We start from the raw sequence: 18,496 nt of genomic DNA, 5'->3' as shown, positions 1-18,496 counted from the left end.
TGTTCCCGTTTTGTTGAGCAGTTCCTGGAACTGTGGTTTGTGTTTGCTGATTAGGAGTCAACTTTGGCAAATTGTCGACAGTAGAGTCAGATTATAACATTAGCAGGCTTTAAAATAAAGCAGTATAGGGGAAAAATGTGGCTGTAGCTGAAAAGCCCTGAAGGCTATTATACAAAGATCTAATTTGTGGTCACAAAACTGCTCTGACATTTAAAGATTTAAATTAAACGGACAAACAATAATATTTGTCAACATTTATAGTGGGCAAATGACAGTGCCCATTATTAAAAGCCATTTGTCTCAGGTTCTTATGCAGTTTTATTAGCAGATGAACATTGCATGCTCGAGAGTGGGTGTATCAGATTTAGCAACAGTTAACTTTACCTCTTGTCGAGCTATGCACATTTCATCCTGCCTTGTTGCTACAATAAGATTGTACATACATAAATGATTGTTAGCAACTACAGACTATATTATAGTTAAAATTCTTTCCTTTTTTGCAGTTTTAGTTGAACAGAAAACCCTCTACTCACAGCTATGTATTGTAATGCAGTTTTCAAAGAAACAAAGGAAAGCTTCTTTTGTTGTTGATGCTGATGGTCATGACTATACCGCACTTAACTTAATTAATTTTGCTGTTGTAATAGAACATGCAAGTTTCACCCCAGCCATTACCTTATGAAAGCAAAATACTTCTAAATTATATTACCAACTTTAAATTCATTGGTCTTGAATACATATTTAGTTGCAAACAGCCCCCTCCCCCTTTTTAATATTTTGAAATATTTATCCATACAGCTATAACACCTCAAGTTTGATCAGGAAACCGTGCACCGAATAGCTGCAGGTAAATCATATGACATTTCTACAACTGTGGTTTATTGCTCACAAAGTTGTGAAAGAGGAGGAAGTTGCAACACTAAAACATGGGATATAGAAAATGATTTTGGTAGTTTCATTTCCTTCAGACTTACTTCACTACATTATTCTTAGGAAAACATTGAAGCACTGTTTAATCATCACATTTTGATATGCCACATCCAGTGTGATAGTTGCACCAGCTTGCACTGATTTCATTTTATAATTGTAACCATGATACATGGTTTGTACTTGCACCATGATAATCCTGCCTGGAGCTGTGCTGGCTCTGCCCTCAGTAGGTATTGCTGTGTCAGGGTTTGTGTGAGGCAGGCAGGATGCCCTGTTTCCAGCCTTGGCAGTTATTTGGGCTGCAAAGCTGACTGCTCCTCTTTGCTGTAAAGTATTTAACAAACAGCCTTAGGATCTTGATTTTAAGCCTGTTAAAACCACTTTCTGCTATTGATTGCAATTTTTGTTCAGCTCAGACACAGTGAAGTCAGGAAAGCTGAGGATTTGTGTGATCATTTCATGTCATTAAGCTAAGTAACATGCTCTTTATTATTTTAGGTGATTGCCTGTCAGAACAGATGTTTTTGCAAAATCCCCCTGAAACTTCTAGCTTTGCATCCTAAACTAACAAGAAATCAGACCTTGAAAAGCTGCTCTTTTACAGACTGCAGTATTGTGTAATGTGGTTGTAGTTTCCTTTTTGGCCCACGCTTTGAGAACTTGGCGTTGGAGTAGCTCTCCACCCAGCCCAGCTCTCTAATCATTGTGAACACTGCACAGCTCCATGTGTCCAAAGAGCCACTGCTCAGTGTTGACCTTAATGACCTCATCGTCTGGCTGTGGCTGTACGAGACAGCCAAACTGGGTGTCAGAGCCTTCTTATTAGACTCTGTTGTTGTTTGGTTAGCACCAGGCATTTCAATTAATTTGACTGTTTAAGGGTATCATTACTCTGACGGTTGTTTACAACAACATTGAAAACACATTCTGCTGGCGGACTTTTTCCTGTTATTTGCCACGTGGTTACCTGAGATTCATTTGGGTACATACTGCAACAGTTTGTAGTGAAATTAGGGAAAGCTAAGGCTACCTTCTCTCAAATAGTAGCCTTAGAATATGATTCAGGGGGGAAAAGATGATTTCAGCACATAACAAGCAACCAAACCATTTAAATTGTCGGAGTGTTGCTTAGAAGGGGTGGGAATCACTGGTGGCCCGAAGATACGATATTGTCACGGTACTTATGCCACGATTAGGTATTATTGCGATTTTAGTATTGTGATACCATATATTGTGATATATTGCCATCTATACCATTTTTCAACTGTTAAGTTGACTAACAGTAACTGTTAGCTGACTTAGCAATACCTTGCCTTTATTTTTATCATATTAAAGCAGTTTTTTTATTTTCATTCAAAACTCCTTGCAGACTCAATGTGTCATGTCCATGTTGTTCGTGCCCTGCTTGCATTCTGCTAATGTCCTGTCCCTGGTGCTGCCATATTGGTTGTACTAACTTTCTCCTGCTGTATGACCGTCACTGGACAAAGGGTGCAACGGCATCATCAATAGAGCCCTATGAAATCTGTTAAATTTGTTTTAATTTTTTGGAATTCCGTTATTTTAATCTTTAAACTAATGTTACATAAAAAGAGTGTCTTGTTTATGTAAATTAATCAAATGTTCACTAATTAAATAAAAATAACCTTAAATTTATTGAAAAGGGCCACAGTTGGCCCAGGAGCCGTTGTTTGGATAACCCTGATATAAAATAATTATAACCAGTGTAACAGTCAGATATTTCCAACATTTCAAGACACATCCACGTGTATAATCACACTGGGTCCTAACTGATGTTTATAATGTAAACGAAGAAATCCTCCTGTTCTCTCAAACACAGAGTGATAGTAACTTAATAAAAAGGTCACATTAAAGTTAAATGGTTAAAAGTAAACCTGCTACCTAAACTTTTCTTTGCGCTCTCAATGTGTAATACTGCATGCAGTTTAATACTGCATTGTGTCCTTGCTGTCTGTCCATCTGCCTCATATCAGACTGCTACGTATTTGCTCGTTGAGCAACCAAAGGGACCTACAGTATCTACAGGAGGAATTATTAAGCTAACTGTTACTCAAATTTAACATCATTTATAGGGCTGGGTTTAAAAAATCAATTTTCCGATTCAGATGGATTTTTTTGTTTGAATTTTCAATATCGATTCATTTTTTTCAAAGGTTGATCTTTTATTACTGATTGTTAAGTCTATGTTGCACTTTATTATGTTGATTGATCAAATATGTTGGTCAATAAAAAGTATTTTCAGGAAAAAAGTTTGTGGTCAGTTTTTAGTGTGAACTTAAATATTTTAAATACTGGGCCTAGTTAGAAGGTTTCTTATTACTAATTAAACTGAAAGTATAATTTCTGCCATTAGTTCTCTAAGACCCCCCTTGCATATTCAAGCAAAACAGGTACTGTAGCAGAAATATCCCTGAATTGAATCAAATAGAATCGGAAATCGAATCAAATTGGGACCTTGTGAATCAAAATCGAAATTTCAGGAAATCAGTGGCAATACCCAGCCCTAATCATTTAGACTGCGAGACTTCATAAAATCTCGAGTCCGTCCAACTTGATCTTGAAGCCTCCGAGGGGGGAGTGGTATGCCTTGGGCACAGACGCACCTCTCTCTCTCTCTCTCTCTCTCTCTCTCCATTACTCTCTGGTGTGGTGAGGTAAAATAACTTGTAGCACGGATGAGTTTTCTTAAAGGTGCAACATTATGTCGCACAGTACTGCCCCCTGGTGAGCTACGTGATGTTTGCTGGTGTTGCGTGCAGCTGCTTTGACATGCTGAAATTGTTTAGGAGGGGGCGGGGTGAGTGTTTCTGAAGTGAGGCACAAGTTGTGCCCCACTTTAGTGTTCCCTTGGGAACATATTCCCGGATATACGTTCCTCTGTCTAAAAAAAACACAGCATTTCAGTCAAATTCATTTAATTTCTGTGATTTCTGCATTAAATTGTAAATTCTGTTTTTATTGGCCGATTCCACGATACCGTCTGTGATTCCATTAGCGCAGAAATCATAGGGCCCTACATCAAGTGGACAGAAAAGCAACTGGTGCTGTTTATCCAGTATCACAGACTTCAGTTCATATTAGCAATTAATTTGAAAAAACTGATAGTTGGCAGAAGATACTATAGGATATATCACCGCACAAAATATCGCAATACTATGCTGTGTCAATTTTTTCCCTATTGCTTAGTATATTTTGGGTGTCAAAAATGATATTTTCTGTGAAAAAATGACAGAGTGATTTTTACAAAGTTGAACACATCATTCACTTGAAGTTTCACTTGAATTAATTCGAGATGCACTGATTGTAAAAGTTGGGCCAATACCGATACCGAACATACAATTTAGCTTATGTTAAACATATTCTTCCAGGCATCCCTAGACCGTCCCTTAGTTCAAGAGATGGAGCATAAAGCATAAATGGCTCAGGATGTGTACCTCTTAATACTTCATTGCCAAAGGCTCATTGTATGCAGAGTAGCAAACTATATTTTATTTGGTGGCTACAGAGTAGCTTTTTGTAGATATGTGCTATTTTGGCATGGTAAAGTCAAATTCTGTCTTTATTCATTTTACTTGTAAACAATATTTTGCTAACTCTAAGCAGGCTATCGTGGTTCATTTTAACACTTTTCCCCTCTCTTTTTTTTAGCTCCAAAACTTAGGGATCAATCCGGCCAACATAGGCTTCAGCACCCTCACCATGGAGTCCGATAAATTCATCTGTGTCCGAGAGAAGGTGGGCGAGCAGACTCAAGTGGTGATCATCGACATGGCTGACCCAAATACACCCATCCGCAGGCCCATCTCAGCGGACAGCGCCATCATGAATCCAGCCAGCAAAGTCATTGCACTTAAAGGTAAGACATTATATAAGCATAACAGAGGCTGTGTTTTTCAGAATCAGTGTAGAATTCACTAGAGAGATTTATTTTGAATAGAATCACTTTCATATTTTAACTAACTCTACCTAAGAAATCAATAGCATGAACTTTTGGTATGTTGTTTTCAATTTAGCAACATTTTAAGTTTCTTTATTAATAGTATTTATAGATTATTTTCATCTATTTATGTCCATACACATCAAGCTACTTTATTTCTCCACTGTCAGGTAGTTTCTATCAACCAACATGTATGCTTTCAACAAACATTCGTCCTGTAAAAATTCAGTATAGCATATTTTTATTCATTTCGTGTAGCATCCATGATTGCTTTGACTTTTTTGTTGTTTTTGTTTTTGTCTTTTCTATGTTCTTTTTTTTTCTTTACTGCTTTCTTATGTGTTTGCAGACGGTGAGTTGAAATTTAACTACTTCATTGTGGAAGTAAAATCCTGTTTTCACAACAGAATATATAAATGTATCTCTTTAAGCACTGCCCTCTTTGGCTTGCACACAAATGATAAAGTGACTATTGAAACATTAGCCAACATTGTGTTGAAGGTGGCCTTGCTTGATTAAAAATGGTTTGTTTATACATATTCCAAATCATTTTTGGAAAATTCTTGAGACATTTTTTAACTTCAAGGCCATCCAAACATTTCTCCATAAACAGGATTTATCTTTCACAGCCTTATAGCTTGCTGGCATTCCATCATTTTTATTACATGTACAAGTGATTTAGAAGCTGTTTTACATGTGGTAATACTGTGGGTAAATGATTTCATTTAATTCACATTTCCTCTCAATTTTCATTTGAAATTAATGTCTCCTTCCATCTGTGTGACATGATAATTATCCACACCTGCTGTTTCATGTGTTCCCCTGCTATATTTAATTATTGTCAATTCATTTAGCAACTTTTGACTCAGTGATTGTTCTTTACACCAAGGCTTGAAGTTAGTTTACTGTTTGCTCCAGCTATCAGACAGTGTAAATATAATGGCTTGTAACCCATGTGGAAAGTTTGATGGCGTCTGAGAGCTGCATCGATTTCTTCCTTAAGAGACCTCCCTCAATCTTAAGTAGTTCCAGATGAGGAATGAAGAGCAGGGACAGACTCAGGCCTGTGAAGCTCACTTGTCAGGGTGTGAAAAAATAAAGTTAAGCTGCCGAGCCCAGCAGTCCTGTGTGTCCATCTGTCTGTGTTCAGATCTCAGCTTTATCCAACTATTACAACAACATTTTGTGAGCCAAACAGCTTGTGTCTTAGGATTTGTGGCTAAACTCTTTCTCAGTAATGACTGGATGTCTGAGGCTCCCTCCAGCTCTTTTTGGAGTCCTTTTGAAAATTACGAAATCATTTTGATTAATAAAGAATATCCTCTGCATGTAAGCTTAGCTCAACTAAACTATTCACCCCAGCTCATTTAACTTGAATAATTATGAACATATTGATTTCAGGCAAACATAGCTGGTGATCATCAGTTAGTATTAATATTTTTCCGGTGAGGATTGCAAAAACAAGTTTGTAGAAAATTAATTTTGTTTGCAACCAAACAATAATTGATTTTTTTTGCTGTGTAATTGATGCTTCAACTAAATGTTTGCCCTTGGAAAGCTTAAGACTAAGCACACCCTAATTATTTAATCTCTAACAGCAGAATATTAAAAAGCTTGAAGACATTGCTACAATCTAAAAGTACTTCTGGATATGGCAGTAGTGCAATCAGCATAACTGCATTTGCTTTTCAGTGGCTTTTCAATGAGACTCACCGGCATTAAAACAATAATAATTATAAAACAATAATACAATTGCAAAAATGGTTAATGCTAAAATGTTTCATTAAATGTACTACCATCCCTTCCCCTTTCAGTGCAGTGGTTCCCAGCTTTTTTTGCCAGAAGACTACCTAATTGTATCTTAAAAAAGCTGAGATGCCCCAGGACCCCTGAGACTGATTAATTGTTTTTTTATTTTTTTTCAAATAGAAAACATGCATTTGTAAACAGTTGTAGCTACAGACCTATGAATATTCTATCTAGCAAATATGTTTTTTTTTTTGTTTGTTTGTTTGTTTTGTTTTTTTAATCGTTTTAGTTAATATTTGCACAATTTAAATTTGATCTAGGCTTCTAGGCAGATGGCAGCTTGGTAATCAGTGCTTTAAAATATGTTGTCTAAAGTTTATTTCATAACTGGTTTTCTTCTGCAGAAGACTCGGTACAATGTGCAGTCAGTAAAATCAAGTGCTTAACTTTTATAGAGCTCATTGCAGACAATCATGTGACATATAGACTCATTACAATAGTAATATCTCTCTTTGGTTAAATTTTACACTGCATAATAGGAAGAGTCTTTATATATAGTTTTAGAAGACGCTAATTGATTTTAAAGTGACTTTTACCTTTATATTTCACATGTGAACAAAGGCCTGAAAGTTTGAAGCAAAGGGGTCAGGATTAGGACAGCCTTCTGCAAAAATCAGTTGGTTAAAATGGAAGGAAATGGTACAAGGTTCATTAATAACGTTTCTACAATCAATAAGATATTATATGGCTAAGTAAAGAAACACCGGAGGAGTTTCAGATCTGGATAGGCTGAAGTTGTAGTACCTATTTTTGGATCACTGTTAATGCAATGTAGGTTCGCCGTTAACCCCTCCTCCCTCTTCCTACCCCGATGTCTTTCCTGCTCAGTCTACCATGATGATGCCTTTCAGCCGACCTCGTCATGTGACTCAGTATCAAGCCTTAACCTTTTCATTTAACCATCTCTGAAGAGCTGTCACACACACACACGCGTTTGACCTCTGATCATGGAAATCATGAATGAAAAATCTCTTTGCTTTGCTCTTGGAAATTTGGCTGTTGCTTCCAGTGGTCCATTCTCCACCTCTGATCCCTCGGCATAGTGACTGCAAAATGATCCTGACAGTTGAGCTGATGTATTTGTATTTGCTTTTTTTCTAACTTTATGGTGATACCTGAATAATGAGCAAACAAGGAAGTCACACTGCTTCGAAATAAAGCTTTAGCTCTCTAAATTAACCCAAACTAATAAACAAAAATCCAGGTGAGTGAACCTTTTTTTGAATGTGTAGTTTCTGATCTGTCATCTGAACATAATTAAACTCATTTAACTGCAATTGTAGACACTCAAACATAATAATCATTGGAAACATTTCTGACAATTCTCCTCTGTGAGTCTCTTAACTGTTGAAACCTTCCCCTTTAATTGAACCTCTGTGAGCCTGTTTAATGTTGTACTCCACTGTTGCATTTTTGACTCAGATGCAGATGTGTTTACCTTTTTTGTGAGTTGTTTGTTGCATTTACCCTCTGTCTGCTTCACCTCTTTCAATAAAGGCCATGTAGTCGGGCATAATGCAACACATGTTTATTGAGAACATTAATTCAATATTTATGAAGAGCTGTGGTCATTTTAGTTGAAAACTAAATTTTAATTCTATATTAATGTATTAGTTGTAAAGGTATGGATAGTTTTTATTTATTTTAGACACCTCAAAGAGAATTCTAAACATATTTTGTCTCATGCTTTCATTTGTTGGATTATAACTTAATGAAAGCTCATTTTGAAAAACTAATTTGGATTAAGATAAGTCTTTAGTTCCATAAACTTAAAGACCTGTAGGCATGAGACAAAAAAAAAAAATCTCTAATGATCATACAGGCCAAAATTATTTGTTTGAGTAGTAATCAGAACAAGCTTTAATCTCTTAAAACTGTAATAAAACATAAGAAAATGGATCCTTCATTTTTAAAATTAAAAATAAGTAATGGAACAAGCTAAAATAAGACTATAAATCCAAACTGCAAACTTAAGGAAAAATGTCTCAAACATGTAAAGATCTGTTAGTTTGCTAAGAATTTAAAGCTTCTTTATGTGACACATAGGTGATTTTTTAAACTAAAAATTATCAACTTATCTTTTTAAAATCCAGTATCTGACATACTGTTTGTCAGTTGATCTGTGTTGTGTACCAATAGTTTCAGATAGCTAGCCTGCTTGAAGTGCACACAAATCACATAGTGACACCTCATTGAGCCTCTCAGGAGGCCAAAATTGAATTCACTTGTTGAATGACTTCTGTGTCAATTGTCCCACCACACTTCAGATTTGGCACAATCTCCGACTACAGCATGTATGGCACCTCCTCTCTCTCCGTCATGGCGTCCTTGCTTGATGAATTCTGTGCCATGACTGCCAGTATTTTCAAATTTGAATCTTTCTACCTAAACTTGTGTTTCTCTTCCTCTGTAAGTGTACTATGAGGACACACTGTTGTCAGAAACTATAACACTTCTCTGGGGCTTGGCTCCTGCCCTCTCTCCCCCCTCATCTAGCCGCCAAAACTCTTCAGATCTTCAACATTGAGATGAAGAGCAAGATGAAGGCACACACCATGACTGACGATGTCACCTTCTGGAAGTGGATCTCTCTGAACACAGTTGCACTTGTGACTGACACGGCTGTCTACCACTGGAGCATGGAGGGTGACTCACAGCCTGTGAAGGTCTTCGACCGCCACTCCAGCCTGGCAGGCTGCCAGATCATCAACTACCGCACTGACGCCAAGCAGAAATGGCTCCTGCTCATCGGTATCTCAGCCCAGGTGATTCTGCTGCTCCTTTCACCTTTGATGAATGTCTCATATAGTTCAGGAGGTAGAAACAACAACAGATCTTCTTCAGACAGGCTAAACAGAAAAGAAGTATTGAAGCTCATGTAGCAGACGTAGGCATATAACTTTTTTGTGTATTCATCTCTTTGTATTGTTTTCTTTTTCAGCAAAATCGAGTTGTTGGAGCCATGCAGCTCTACTCTGTTGACAGAAAGGTTTCTCAGCCCATTGAAGGCCACGCTGCCAGCTTCGCCCAGTTCAAGATGGAGGGGAATTCAGAGGAGTCGACTCTGTTCTGCTTTGCTGTCAGAGGCCAAGCTGGAGGAAAGGTATTGCCCATGTTAATAACTTAGTGAAGATTGGAAAATGACTTAAATGTCAGTGTCATTTTTCAGCCAACCCCATAGGTCTTTTTCTTACACATTTTTCGTCTTTTCACAGTTGCACATCATTGAAGTAGGGACACCACCAACTGGCAACCAGCCTTTTCCAAAGAAAGCAGTGGATGTGTTCTTCCCTCCAGAAGCACAGAACGACTTCCCTGTGGCCATGCAGGTGTGGAGCATAAATCTATTATTTACTGCTTTGTTTAGGACACAGCTGTTACTTCTGAAGAACTTCAAGTGTAAAAAATGAATGTAAATTAGCAATTTGTTTGAATTACTCAATATGCAACTCATAACCAAAAAGAAAAGTTTGTAAAGATGGTAGCCTCTGTAGCGTCGTACAGCTTTATGTCATGCTTAAATCTTTCCTGAAACCTTGTCCTGCATAAATACCAATAAATGTGTGTAAATGAGGTTTTATTATTGGCACAGGCCCTTTAGGAAGAAGATGAGGGTCCTGGAGATGAGTGCATCATGAGTAGGCAGTCAGATGAGGTTGTGCCCTCACTGTTACTCTACTTATTTCTTGGACTTTACTTTGATGCAGAGCCCTAAGATCTATTGTTATATGCTTTCAGAAAGCTTTGTCTTTGATTGTAGGCTTGCTGTTTACTGTGTGAAACCAAAAATACTATTACATATGCTTTGCTTTTCAGGCAATTATTTATTTTTATTTTAGTATTGGTTTGGTTTCAGGTTAAAAGAAAATGCTCATTTTTTTTAATAAACCTCTTAAAAATCTGCTGTTTTGCTTTTAAACTAATTCTTTTATTTAGGAATGTAATTTGAGCGTAGGTCTTTGTTTTCCCTGGCATTCAAAGGAAATTAAAGGAAAAATCACAGCCCTTAACTTAGAAAAGTGAACTCAAGAGGCAGATGAACAAAGAACTATACAGGTTGATATGAGGTCATATTTTTCTCTGCTAAAATCAGATTTATGGAGATGTTGTTTCATCTTGTTTTTTGACAGATAAGCTCCAAGCAAGATGTGGTTTTCCTTATTACCAAGTACGGCTACATCCACCTTTATGACCTGGAGACGGGCACTTGCATCTACATGAACCGCATTAGCGGAGAGACCATCTTCGTCACCGCTCCACATGAAGCGACCTCCGGCATCATCGGGGTAAACAGGAAGGGACAGGTAAGAATGTCAGCCAGTGCCCATGTGTTTTTGTCTAAGCAGGTCGGTCATGTAAATGTCAGAGTATCATTGTGCTGATAAAACCAATTATTCTTCCTTACCTCTATCAGACAGCCTCGACAGAACATCTTTATTATTTACCCTGTATGCCAACCCGACACAGCGTAATGAATGTAAACAAACAAAACATCAACATCAGCTGTTGTATGTGGCAATAACATCAACTCGTTTTTTGTTATCATCAGCCATGCTCAGACTTTGCTCACAGGCATTATTAATAATCCAAGGTGTAGTGTTCCTCACAGAGTGTGTTGTGTCTTACTGTTTTTGTAAAGCTGAACCAAAGAGGAGAACTGGATCCAGCCAGCTGATGAATAATGTTCTAGCCAGGCCACACACCACATGAATTATTGAGCAGTGAGAGGAAAGCTGATCTGAGGCAGTGACGGATCTTCTTGTATGCCAGGCAGTGAAGTGTGTGTATGTCGCATACACGCAAAACTCATACACACACACATGGTGATCTCAGAGATAATAGGCCACTGTCTTGGCCCTGTGGTGCCTCCAGATGAGTGGGTTAGTGGCTAACAATGTTGGTAACCTGATGCTAAATAATATATTTATGCAGTGGTTTTCCATAATTTTCCTCGAAATGCACAACTGCTTTTATTTAGCTGTTAGCTGAGGAAGGCTGAGTTTAAAAACTTGAATTTCCAACCTATTCTGTTTGATGTCTTTGTTCCTGATTGGACTAAACAAGCAGAATTACAGAACTCCATATCTTCCTTGTTATATTATGATCTATATTGAAAAAGTCAGAAATTTGAAGCAGGTTTTAGTTGAAAATTTTAGTTATAGTGTTACTTGTTTTGCTTAAATTTGATCTTGAGCAAACACAGTAAAGCAAGCCACCTGAAGACATTCATTTCTACTCTCACTTAATAACAATATACAGGGATATGACTCGTCCTTAATCTGGAATTGTGAATTTCTGACCTTGAGAGATAGCCGTTGTGTATCATGGATATCTGTAAAAATAAGTCTATAAAGGGCATAATAAGCGGTTCAGTGAAATAAGGAGAATTTCAGGACATCTACGGGCTTCAATGTGTGATGATACAGGTCATTTACAACATGAGCTTGAGTTTAAACTTGGCTTATTACAAAATAGACAGCAGTGAGTGTAATGCTGTTGGCCACTTGCTAACAAAGCAGCTAACAACGTGCTAAGAAGGAATACTCTGGTTTCAAATTGTGCTTTGTCCATGAGTGGAGGTTGGCTGCTTTTTGTGCAGTGCCAATCACATCCCTGTATAAATGCTATTAGTTGTATGGCAAGACAGCAGAACTTAAGTGTGATTAACCTCAGCGATATGCAGTAGTTTCAGAGAAAGATGGAACTAAATCAGTACTCCTACATCCTCACTCAATGCTACAATCTTGGCATCGCATATGGACTTGAAAGGAAATTATAGGAATACAAAAGAAGGTTGTTGAAATTTTTGCCACTTGGATATTCTTAAATACCACATGCTTTAAATTAGTGGTTCCTAACCCTTTTTCCTTGGAGCACCCCCTACTCGCATGGGGAAAAAAATGATGCTTTGCTGATTAGCAGATTAGCCCAAAGTCAAGTAAACACATTCTGTGCACCAGCTTACACTGCAACGGTAAAAAAGAAACTTCACGCAGTAATGGTGCAAAGTAGGATTAAAGAATGTGGCTAGTGTTAGTAGTACGAAACCTTGCAAAGCAGATGGATATGCCTGTTTCCGTGGTTCTCATAGGCAAATCCATCTTGCAAAACTCCTGTCTGAACCTTTTGGGCTCAGTTAGACAGTGACAGGATCAATCATTAGCGTGGATGCTGCTAAAGTGCCAGTTTTATCAGAACTTGATGACATTTTTTTTGTTAAAAGAAGAACAAAAAAAAAAGAGCAGTGAGTTGTTTTCATTTCAAAAACGACAAAGTCATGTACTGACATGTCTACAGTCGCCATTGTTTGCATTATGCAGTTGTATGTGGAGCTTACTCCTCGACAGGGGCGCACCTCGCTAGCGCCCACATCACATGTTTTGTTGCTCTGATTGGCCCATAAAGATGTTACAGACAGATCATTCATCCAACCACACTCCAAGTTTTTTTTTCAAAGGCTCTGCCCTTTCCCAAACGCTGTGTATTAGAGGTTTTCCAGATGGATGTGTGAACCAAATCCATCTGGCGTGTCAGGTTAAGTAGTACCTCCACTGCCAGCTGATTCTCTTTGCAGGTTAATGTCCACATTCCTGAGCTGAATATTGTCGTTCATGCTTCAGTTTTATGTTGGTATAACCTGGCACAGCCTACATACAAGTATCCCAATTTTCTAGTTTGAAATGGTGATAATTGTGCTGTTCCTACGATAGCAATTGTTGCTTGTTTATATCGAAGTAAAAAGCATTGTGGCAGTAGTCGTTAAGAACAACTACACGGGGCTACTAGTGGCAGACGGCTGTGCTAGAGTTTAGACTGAGCGTTTGACAGTGATTGGTTATTTTAACTGACTTGTAATTGCTGACTACAAAGGGATCTGGCTTAAACCATTTAGCAGGCTAATCATGTGCATTCCTAGTCAAGACACTAAAAAAAAATTTCAGACACTTAAAAAAAATTTCTGGGAGTGATTGATGTTTACTAGTATCATGATAACCTCATGAACAAAAGCCACATGGTTTTTATTCGTTTATAGCGCTAGTGTTCTCCATCCATGTTTAAGTTTTCCTGTATCCAGTTCCTTTTACACACTTTTACAAAAGTGTCTATATAGTTATTAGCTTGATTGATCAAATTTAATTCTGATTTTTTTCTTCCTATGATTAAGATATCATGGTCAATTGCTGTATAAAGATTTAAAGTGCTATATTTTCATAGTGAAAACTTGACTGCATGTCAAATCAAGCACTTCCTAAACCAGCAGCCAGCATGCCAGGGCAGGATTGAGATGTTGTTGGCTTCCTTTTTGGATATCTGTCATGCACTCAGAGGAATTTAATATACATATTCAACAAGTAATATGACTGAGAGCAGACAGGTGAAATGAAAAGCAAATAAAGCAGCGGAATGCAAAGAGCTAGTTCCTTGTAACCACTGATCTTGAGTTGTTTATAATACTTCTGATTTAGGGCAGTTGATGTTATGCAAGAACTAATTACATGCAAAGAGTAGATGAGAACTATGTCAGCACTGCAAAGCAACGCAGCTTAATCAACCACAGAAATAAAAACCACAAACAGCAGTGTGGTGAACGCAGGAAAGCCGAGTAGATTTGTTTTGCTAACCTTGAATAAATACAGCTTCTCACCTCTTTGATCCCTAAAAAATGAATATCAGTGTTGTCAATGTTGATCAAAATAGGCATGAATACCCTTCTGGCCCTAATTTTGCTGCATTTTTTCTAAATCTTAACATCAGAGTGTGCGAAACCTTGACTCAGACCAGTTAGTGTCTGTGTGACAGGCCTGGATCAACAATGACATGCACATTTTTGCTGCACACACATCAGAGAGGGACGGAGGATGGATGGAGCAACATAGAGGGTTAGAGTGAGAGGTGGGGGTAAAGCAAGGACCCACCCACCACCCATGGCCACATGATGAGAAGTAAGAGGCACAGCCTGGTGCCCTCAATCCTCTTAGTGCTGGTCCTCTCATCCAATCACATCCCCCACCTTTTTATTCATGTCATCAGCATGGCAGAAACCTGCGATGTCTGCCCTGCAGTTTTACTATTCTGTGAGTGTCTCTGTCCTTGTGTATCACTTGATACCAAAGCTCAGATGTCATCTGGTGCTCAGTGCTGCAGATGAGACGACTCGTCCTGGCAGGTCCCACTTTTTTTTCCCCCATCAGACCCTGCTGCGTTTAATTCACATCTTTCTGTTAGTAATCGCTTCTTTATAAATGTACATCCTCCTTCCTGATCACACCTACACTCTTTCCACCAAAAGACCCTATTTTACTCCTCCTTTTCTGTCCCTTTTTATTCAAACAACCTCAAATTAGCCCTCCTACATTGTATCAAGTGAGTGACTCTACTTTGGTGGCAGGAAGAATGAGGTTTAGTCACCCATGCTAAAAGCCGGGGTGCTGACCTGCTGGTCCTGTTTGTAGAGTGGCAAACATTGGCTGTCTTTCTCCTCCAGCCCCCTCCTCTTTCCTTCATCCTGCTCTTTTCATTCATTCTCCCCTCTCACTCACTCTCTCTCTGTAGCCAGACTGCTCACAAAAGCTGTGCGTTACACTGACCCACTAATGATACATTTGCATTCAGCAGCCACAACCCAAGGCCAGACCGGGTTTAATGGACTTTAATGCGTTTGCACACAGTTAGATTCTGCTGAACTTGTTCCCTCTGATTTCTGGCGCAGAATGCGAATAAGGAATCTGTTGATTTATTGCGCTGTCATTTAGATGTGTGTAAGATTAGTAAAGATAAAAAAGGCCATTTATCAAATGTCGAATCAATGGTCCAGCTTTATTCAGAGCATTGCTAAACGTGTGGGCGGGGATAAGGGGGCATCTGAGTTCATGTGACAGGAGGCTTTGTAGAAAATACAAATAGAAAGGAATTTATGTTAACAAACAACATTTATCAAGTGCACTGTCCCAGGTCTTACTGGGAATGCATGTACTGCAGATTGGCTTAAACCTGTCACGAAAAGACTAAAATATCTTGAAATGTCTAAAATTATAAACTCTAAATTCTGAAAGGACTGGTTATTTGGCCTTTACATTTCGAAATTACAAATGGATACACTAATAACTGAGTTTCAAAGTTTTGCATTATCTGCTGTGACTGAGACAATAACATTTTCTGGGTTAGTATCAGGAGCTGTACTAAACTCTGCATATTTTGACTTAATAGGTGCACAGATTGAGTTCACACTGAGAAGTAGACTCAAATGCAGTATATCACAAAATATAAGTTTTGTGAATTTGATAGTGAGTGAAAATAGTGAAGTTTCTTTTATAATTTCCTTATGTTGCATAAGTGTATTTAAATGAACTGTGTTGCAGTTCATTGGTCAAGTTTAGTAAAACAAAAAACACTGCATCAGGTCTTAGAGGTAGAAGCATCCACTCAGGTCTTAAGGGTATATACTATAAATATATACAAACAGACGTTGCATCAGGTCTAAAAAAAGTAGAAGAAGAAAACAGGTGGTTGAACCATTTTCACTTCCTGTAAGAGCAAGACGGCAGTGCATGATTCAGTACAGTACAACCTCAATGTGATTAAGTGCTTTGTACTGGATTTAAGTGTACTGTAAATCAGTGTACTAACAGAAGTATGAGATTTAAGAACGTCTTCTTCTGTACTTCATACAGAGCTTCACTGAAAATATCTTCTACAGAATTCATATTGTCCCCAAAGGCATGTGCTCTTTCAACCTGCCATTCTGCTTCCTGTTTAGTACAAGAGAAAATCACATAATAGTCCTTGACAATTGAACCATACTAATTGCATGAAGCAAAACTAAAAAAGGCCAGATGGGATCAGCTAGAACCCCACAGTGACCCTTATCAGAGGTAGTTTTTATTGTGTAAGAATTGTATACAGGGAACTCAAACCGATGATAGTATAGAACAGTTTTGATTTTACTGAAACATTAATACAAGGAAAGGATAGACATGAAACAGGGTATACTGTGTTCAAATGCAAATTTTACTGCTAATTATTATTTGTAAATTTGTCGAAAACCATGGAAGACAAAGTAAACAGGCACACAGATGACTTGGGTGCAAAATATAACAAAATATGAAATAAATGCATATCAAATGATGATAGGACTCAGAAATTATGTGTAAAAACCACCTATAAAACCAACATCATCCATCAGGAAATTGCTCCAGTATCATTGCAATTTAGTAGTTCACTGGCTTAATTGAATATTATCTTGTTTACACACTGCCCTGGATAAACTAAATCTTCTCCTAAGATTAAGAGTTCTAATTTATCATAAAGAAAATGTTATGAACATTGTAGGAAGTCAGTGGAACCTTAGATGATACTTTCTTAAACAAGATGTGATTTCATGCAACTTTATTGATATGTTGTAACTTCTTCTAGCTTGTACTCGTCTCCTATTAAGAGGTTATCAAGCCAGATGATTGTTTTAACCCTGCTATCAGGGTAATACAACATGCATTGACTACAGAGTAACTCTTTTGATCTTTTATCCAGTTATTGAATTATGTCTGTACATGTTATAAAAACTAAATTCTGAAGATGTTATAAAAATCTAGCAGCATGATCAGAAGTGTTCCTCTGAGACTTATCTGTAGTGTAAATTTAAAAAATGTGTTTTTCCCTGTCACACAGGTGCTGTCAGTCTGCGTGGAGGAGGAAAACATCATCCCCTACATCACTAATGTGCTGCAAAATCCAGATCTGGCTCTCCGCTTAGCTGTCCGCAACAACCTGGCTGGAGGTGAAGAGCTGTTTGCTCGCAAGTTCAACAACCTGTTTGCTGCTGGAAACTACTCCGAGGCTGCCAAGGTTGCTGCAAATGCACCAAAGGTACTTATCATGTTGGCATTGATCAAAAGAGGTCTGGAATCTGAAAAGAAGCAAAACAACATTTTTGAGCGGGTTAAATTCCTGGTTTTGCATTCATCTTGTGGTTAGATATCATGTCATAATTTTTTCTTTGTTCCTCTTAGGGTATCCTGAGAACCCCAGACACCATCCGTCGCTTCCAGAGTGTTCCCACCCAGGCTGGACAGACCTCCCCACTGCTGCAGTACTTTGGTATCCTGTTGGACCAGGGCCAGCTCAACAAGTTTGAGTCCCTGGAGCTTTGCAGGCCAGTTCTCCAGCAGGGACGAAAGCAGCTTTTAGAAAAGTGGCTAAAGGAAGACAAGGTATTTCAGATCTCCATCTCTGCATTCACTCACAGGAAGAGGCTCTTCCTGATTTGCCTGTTTGTTTATATGTCCCGCCTATTGTGTTGATCTTGTGACATCTGTTATTTGAGGAATTTATGACGTTTCACTTAGAAAATTTACTTTGGGGTTTTTTTAAGCTGCTGCAATGAACAGAAATAGAGCCTGGGAATGAAATGAAATCTGAGAAGCTGGATTTTAAATCTTACTTGACATAGATAAGGTTGTTTATCATTCTCTCATTTACTGTTCATATTTATTTTCTCTTTTTTTCATCTCAGAGGTTTTTTCTTTTCCTATTTTGTTTCATTAAAGATGTCTCTTCTTCTCTTATGTAACTTTCACAGAAAGATCAAAACCGTGAATTAAAAGTTTGAAAAAGATGTAGAGGTGTATAATCAAACAGACATATGAGATCAAGGTTGTAAGGTTTACTTCTTTAAGCACCATGTTATTTAAATTGAGATAACCCCTCTGATTAGATTTTTTTTGTATCAAAAAGTTCTGAAACTTCAATAACTACCCAAAAGAAAAAAAATGTTTTAAAAAATGGCAAACTCTTTTACCCTGC

The 18,496-nt window shown here is 37.9% G+C and overlaps 1 protein-coding gene across 2 annotated transcripts in view; it reads left to right on the top strand.

Annotated features, from left to right (window-relative positions):
* The window catches only part of cltca (clathrin, heavy chain a (Hc)), a 51,323-nt gene that overhangs the window by 11,990 nt on the left and 20,837 nt on the right, over window positions 1–18,496 (top strand). Inside the window, exons 2-9 of one of the 2 annotated variants that reach the window (XM_041801731.1) lie at window positions 4,600–4,807; window positions 5,238–5,240; window positions 9,194–9,462; window positions 9,639–9,800; window positions 9,913–10,026; window positions 10,828–11,001; window positions 17,363–17,560; window positions 17,704–17,904. In XM_041801731.1, the coding sequence (XP_041657665.1) occupies window positions 4,600–4,807; window positions 5,238–5,240; window positions 9,194–9,462; window positions 9,639–9,800; window positions 9,913–10,026; window positions 10,828–11,001; window positions 17,363–17,560; window positions 17,704–17,904 (1,329 nt within the window). The remainder of the gene's footprint in view (window positions 1–4,599; window positions 4,808–5,237; window positions 5,241–9,193; window positions 9,463–9,638; window positions 9,801–9,912; window positions 10,027–10,827; window positions 11,002–17,362; window positions 17,561–17,703; window positions 17,905–18,496) is intronic. The other variant, XM_041801732.1, reaches the window with a different exon arrangement.

The sequence above is a fragment of the Cheilinus undulatus genome, linkage group 12 (assembly GCF_018320785.1).
Source record: "Cheilinus undulatus linkage group 12, ASM1832078v1, whole genome shotgun sequence".
In the NCBI taxonomy this organism is placed as follows: Eukaryota; Metazoa; Chordata; class Actinopteri; order Labriformes; family Labridae; genus Cheilinus; species Cheilinus undulatus.
This window is presented reverse-complemented; position numbering and strand designations above follow the sequence as displayed.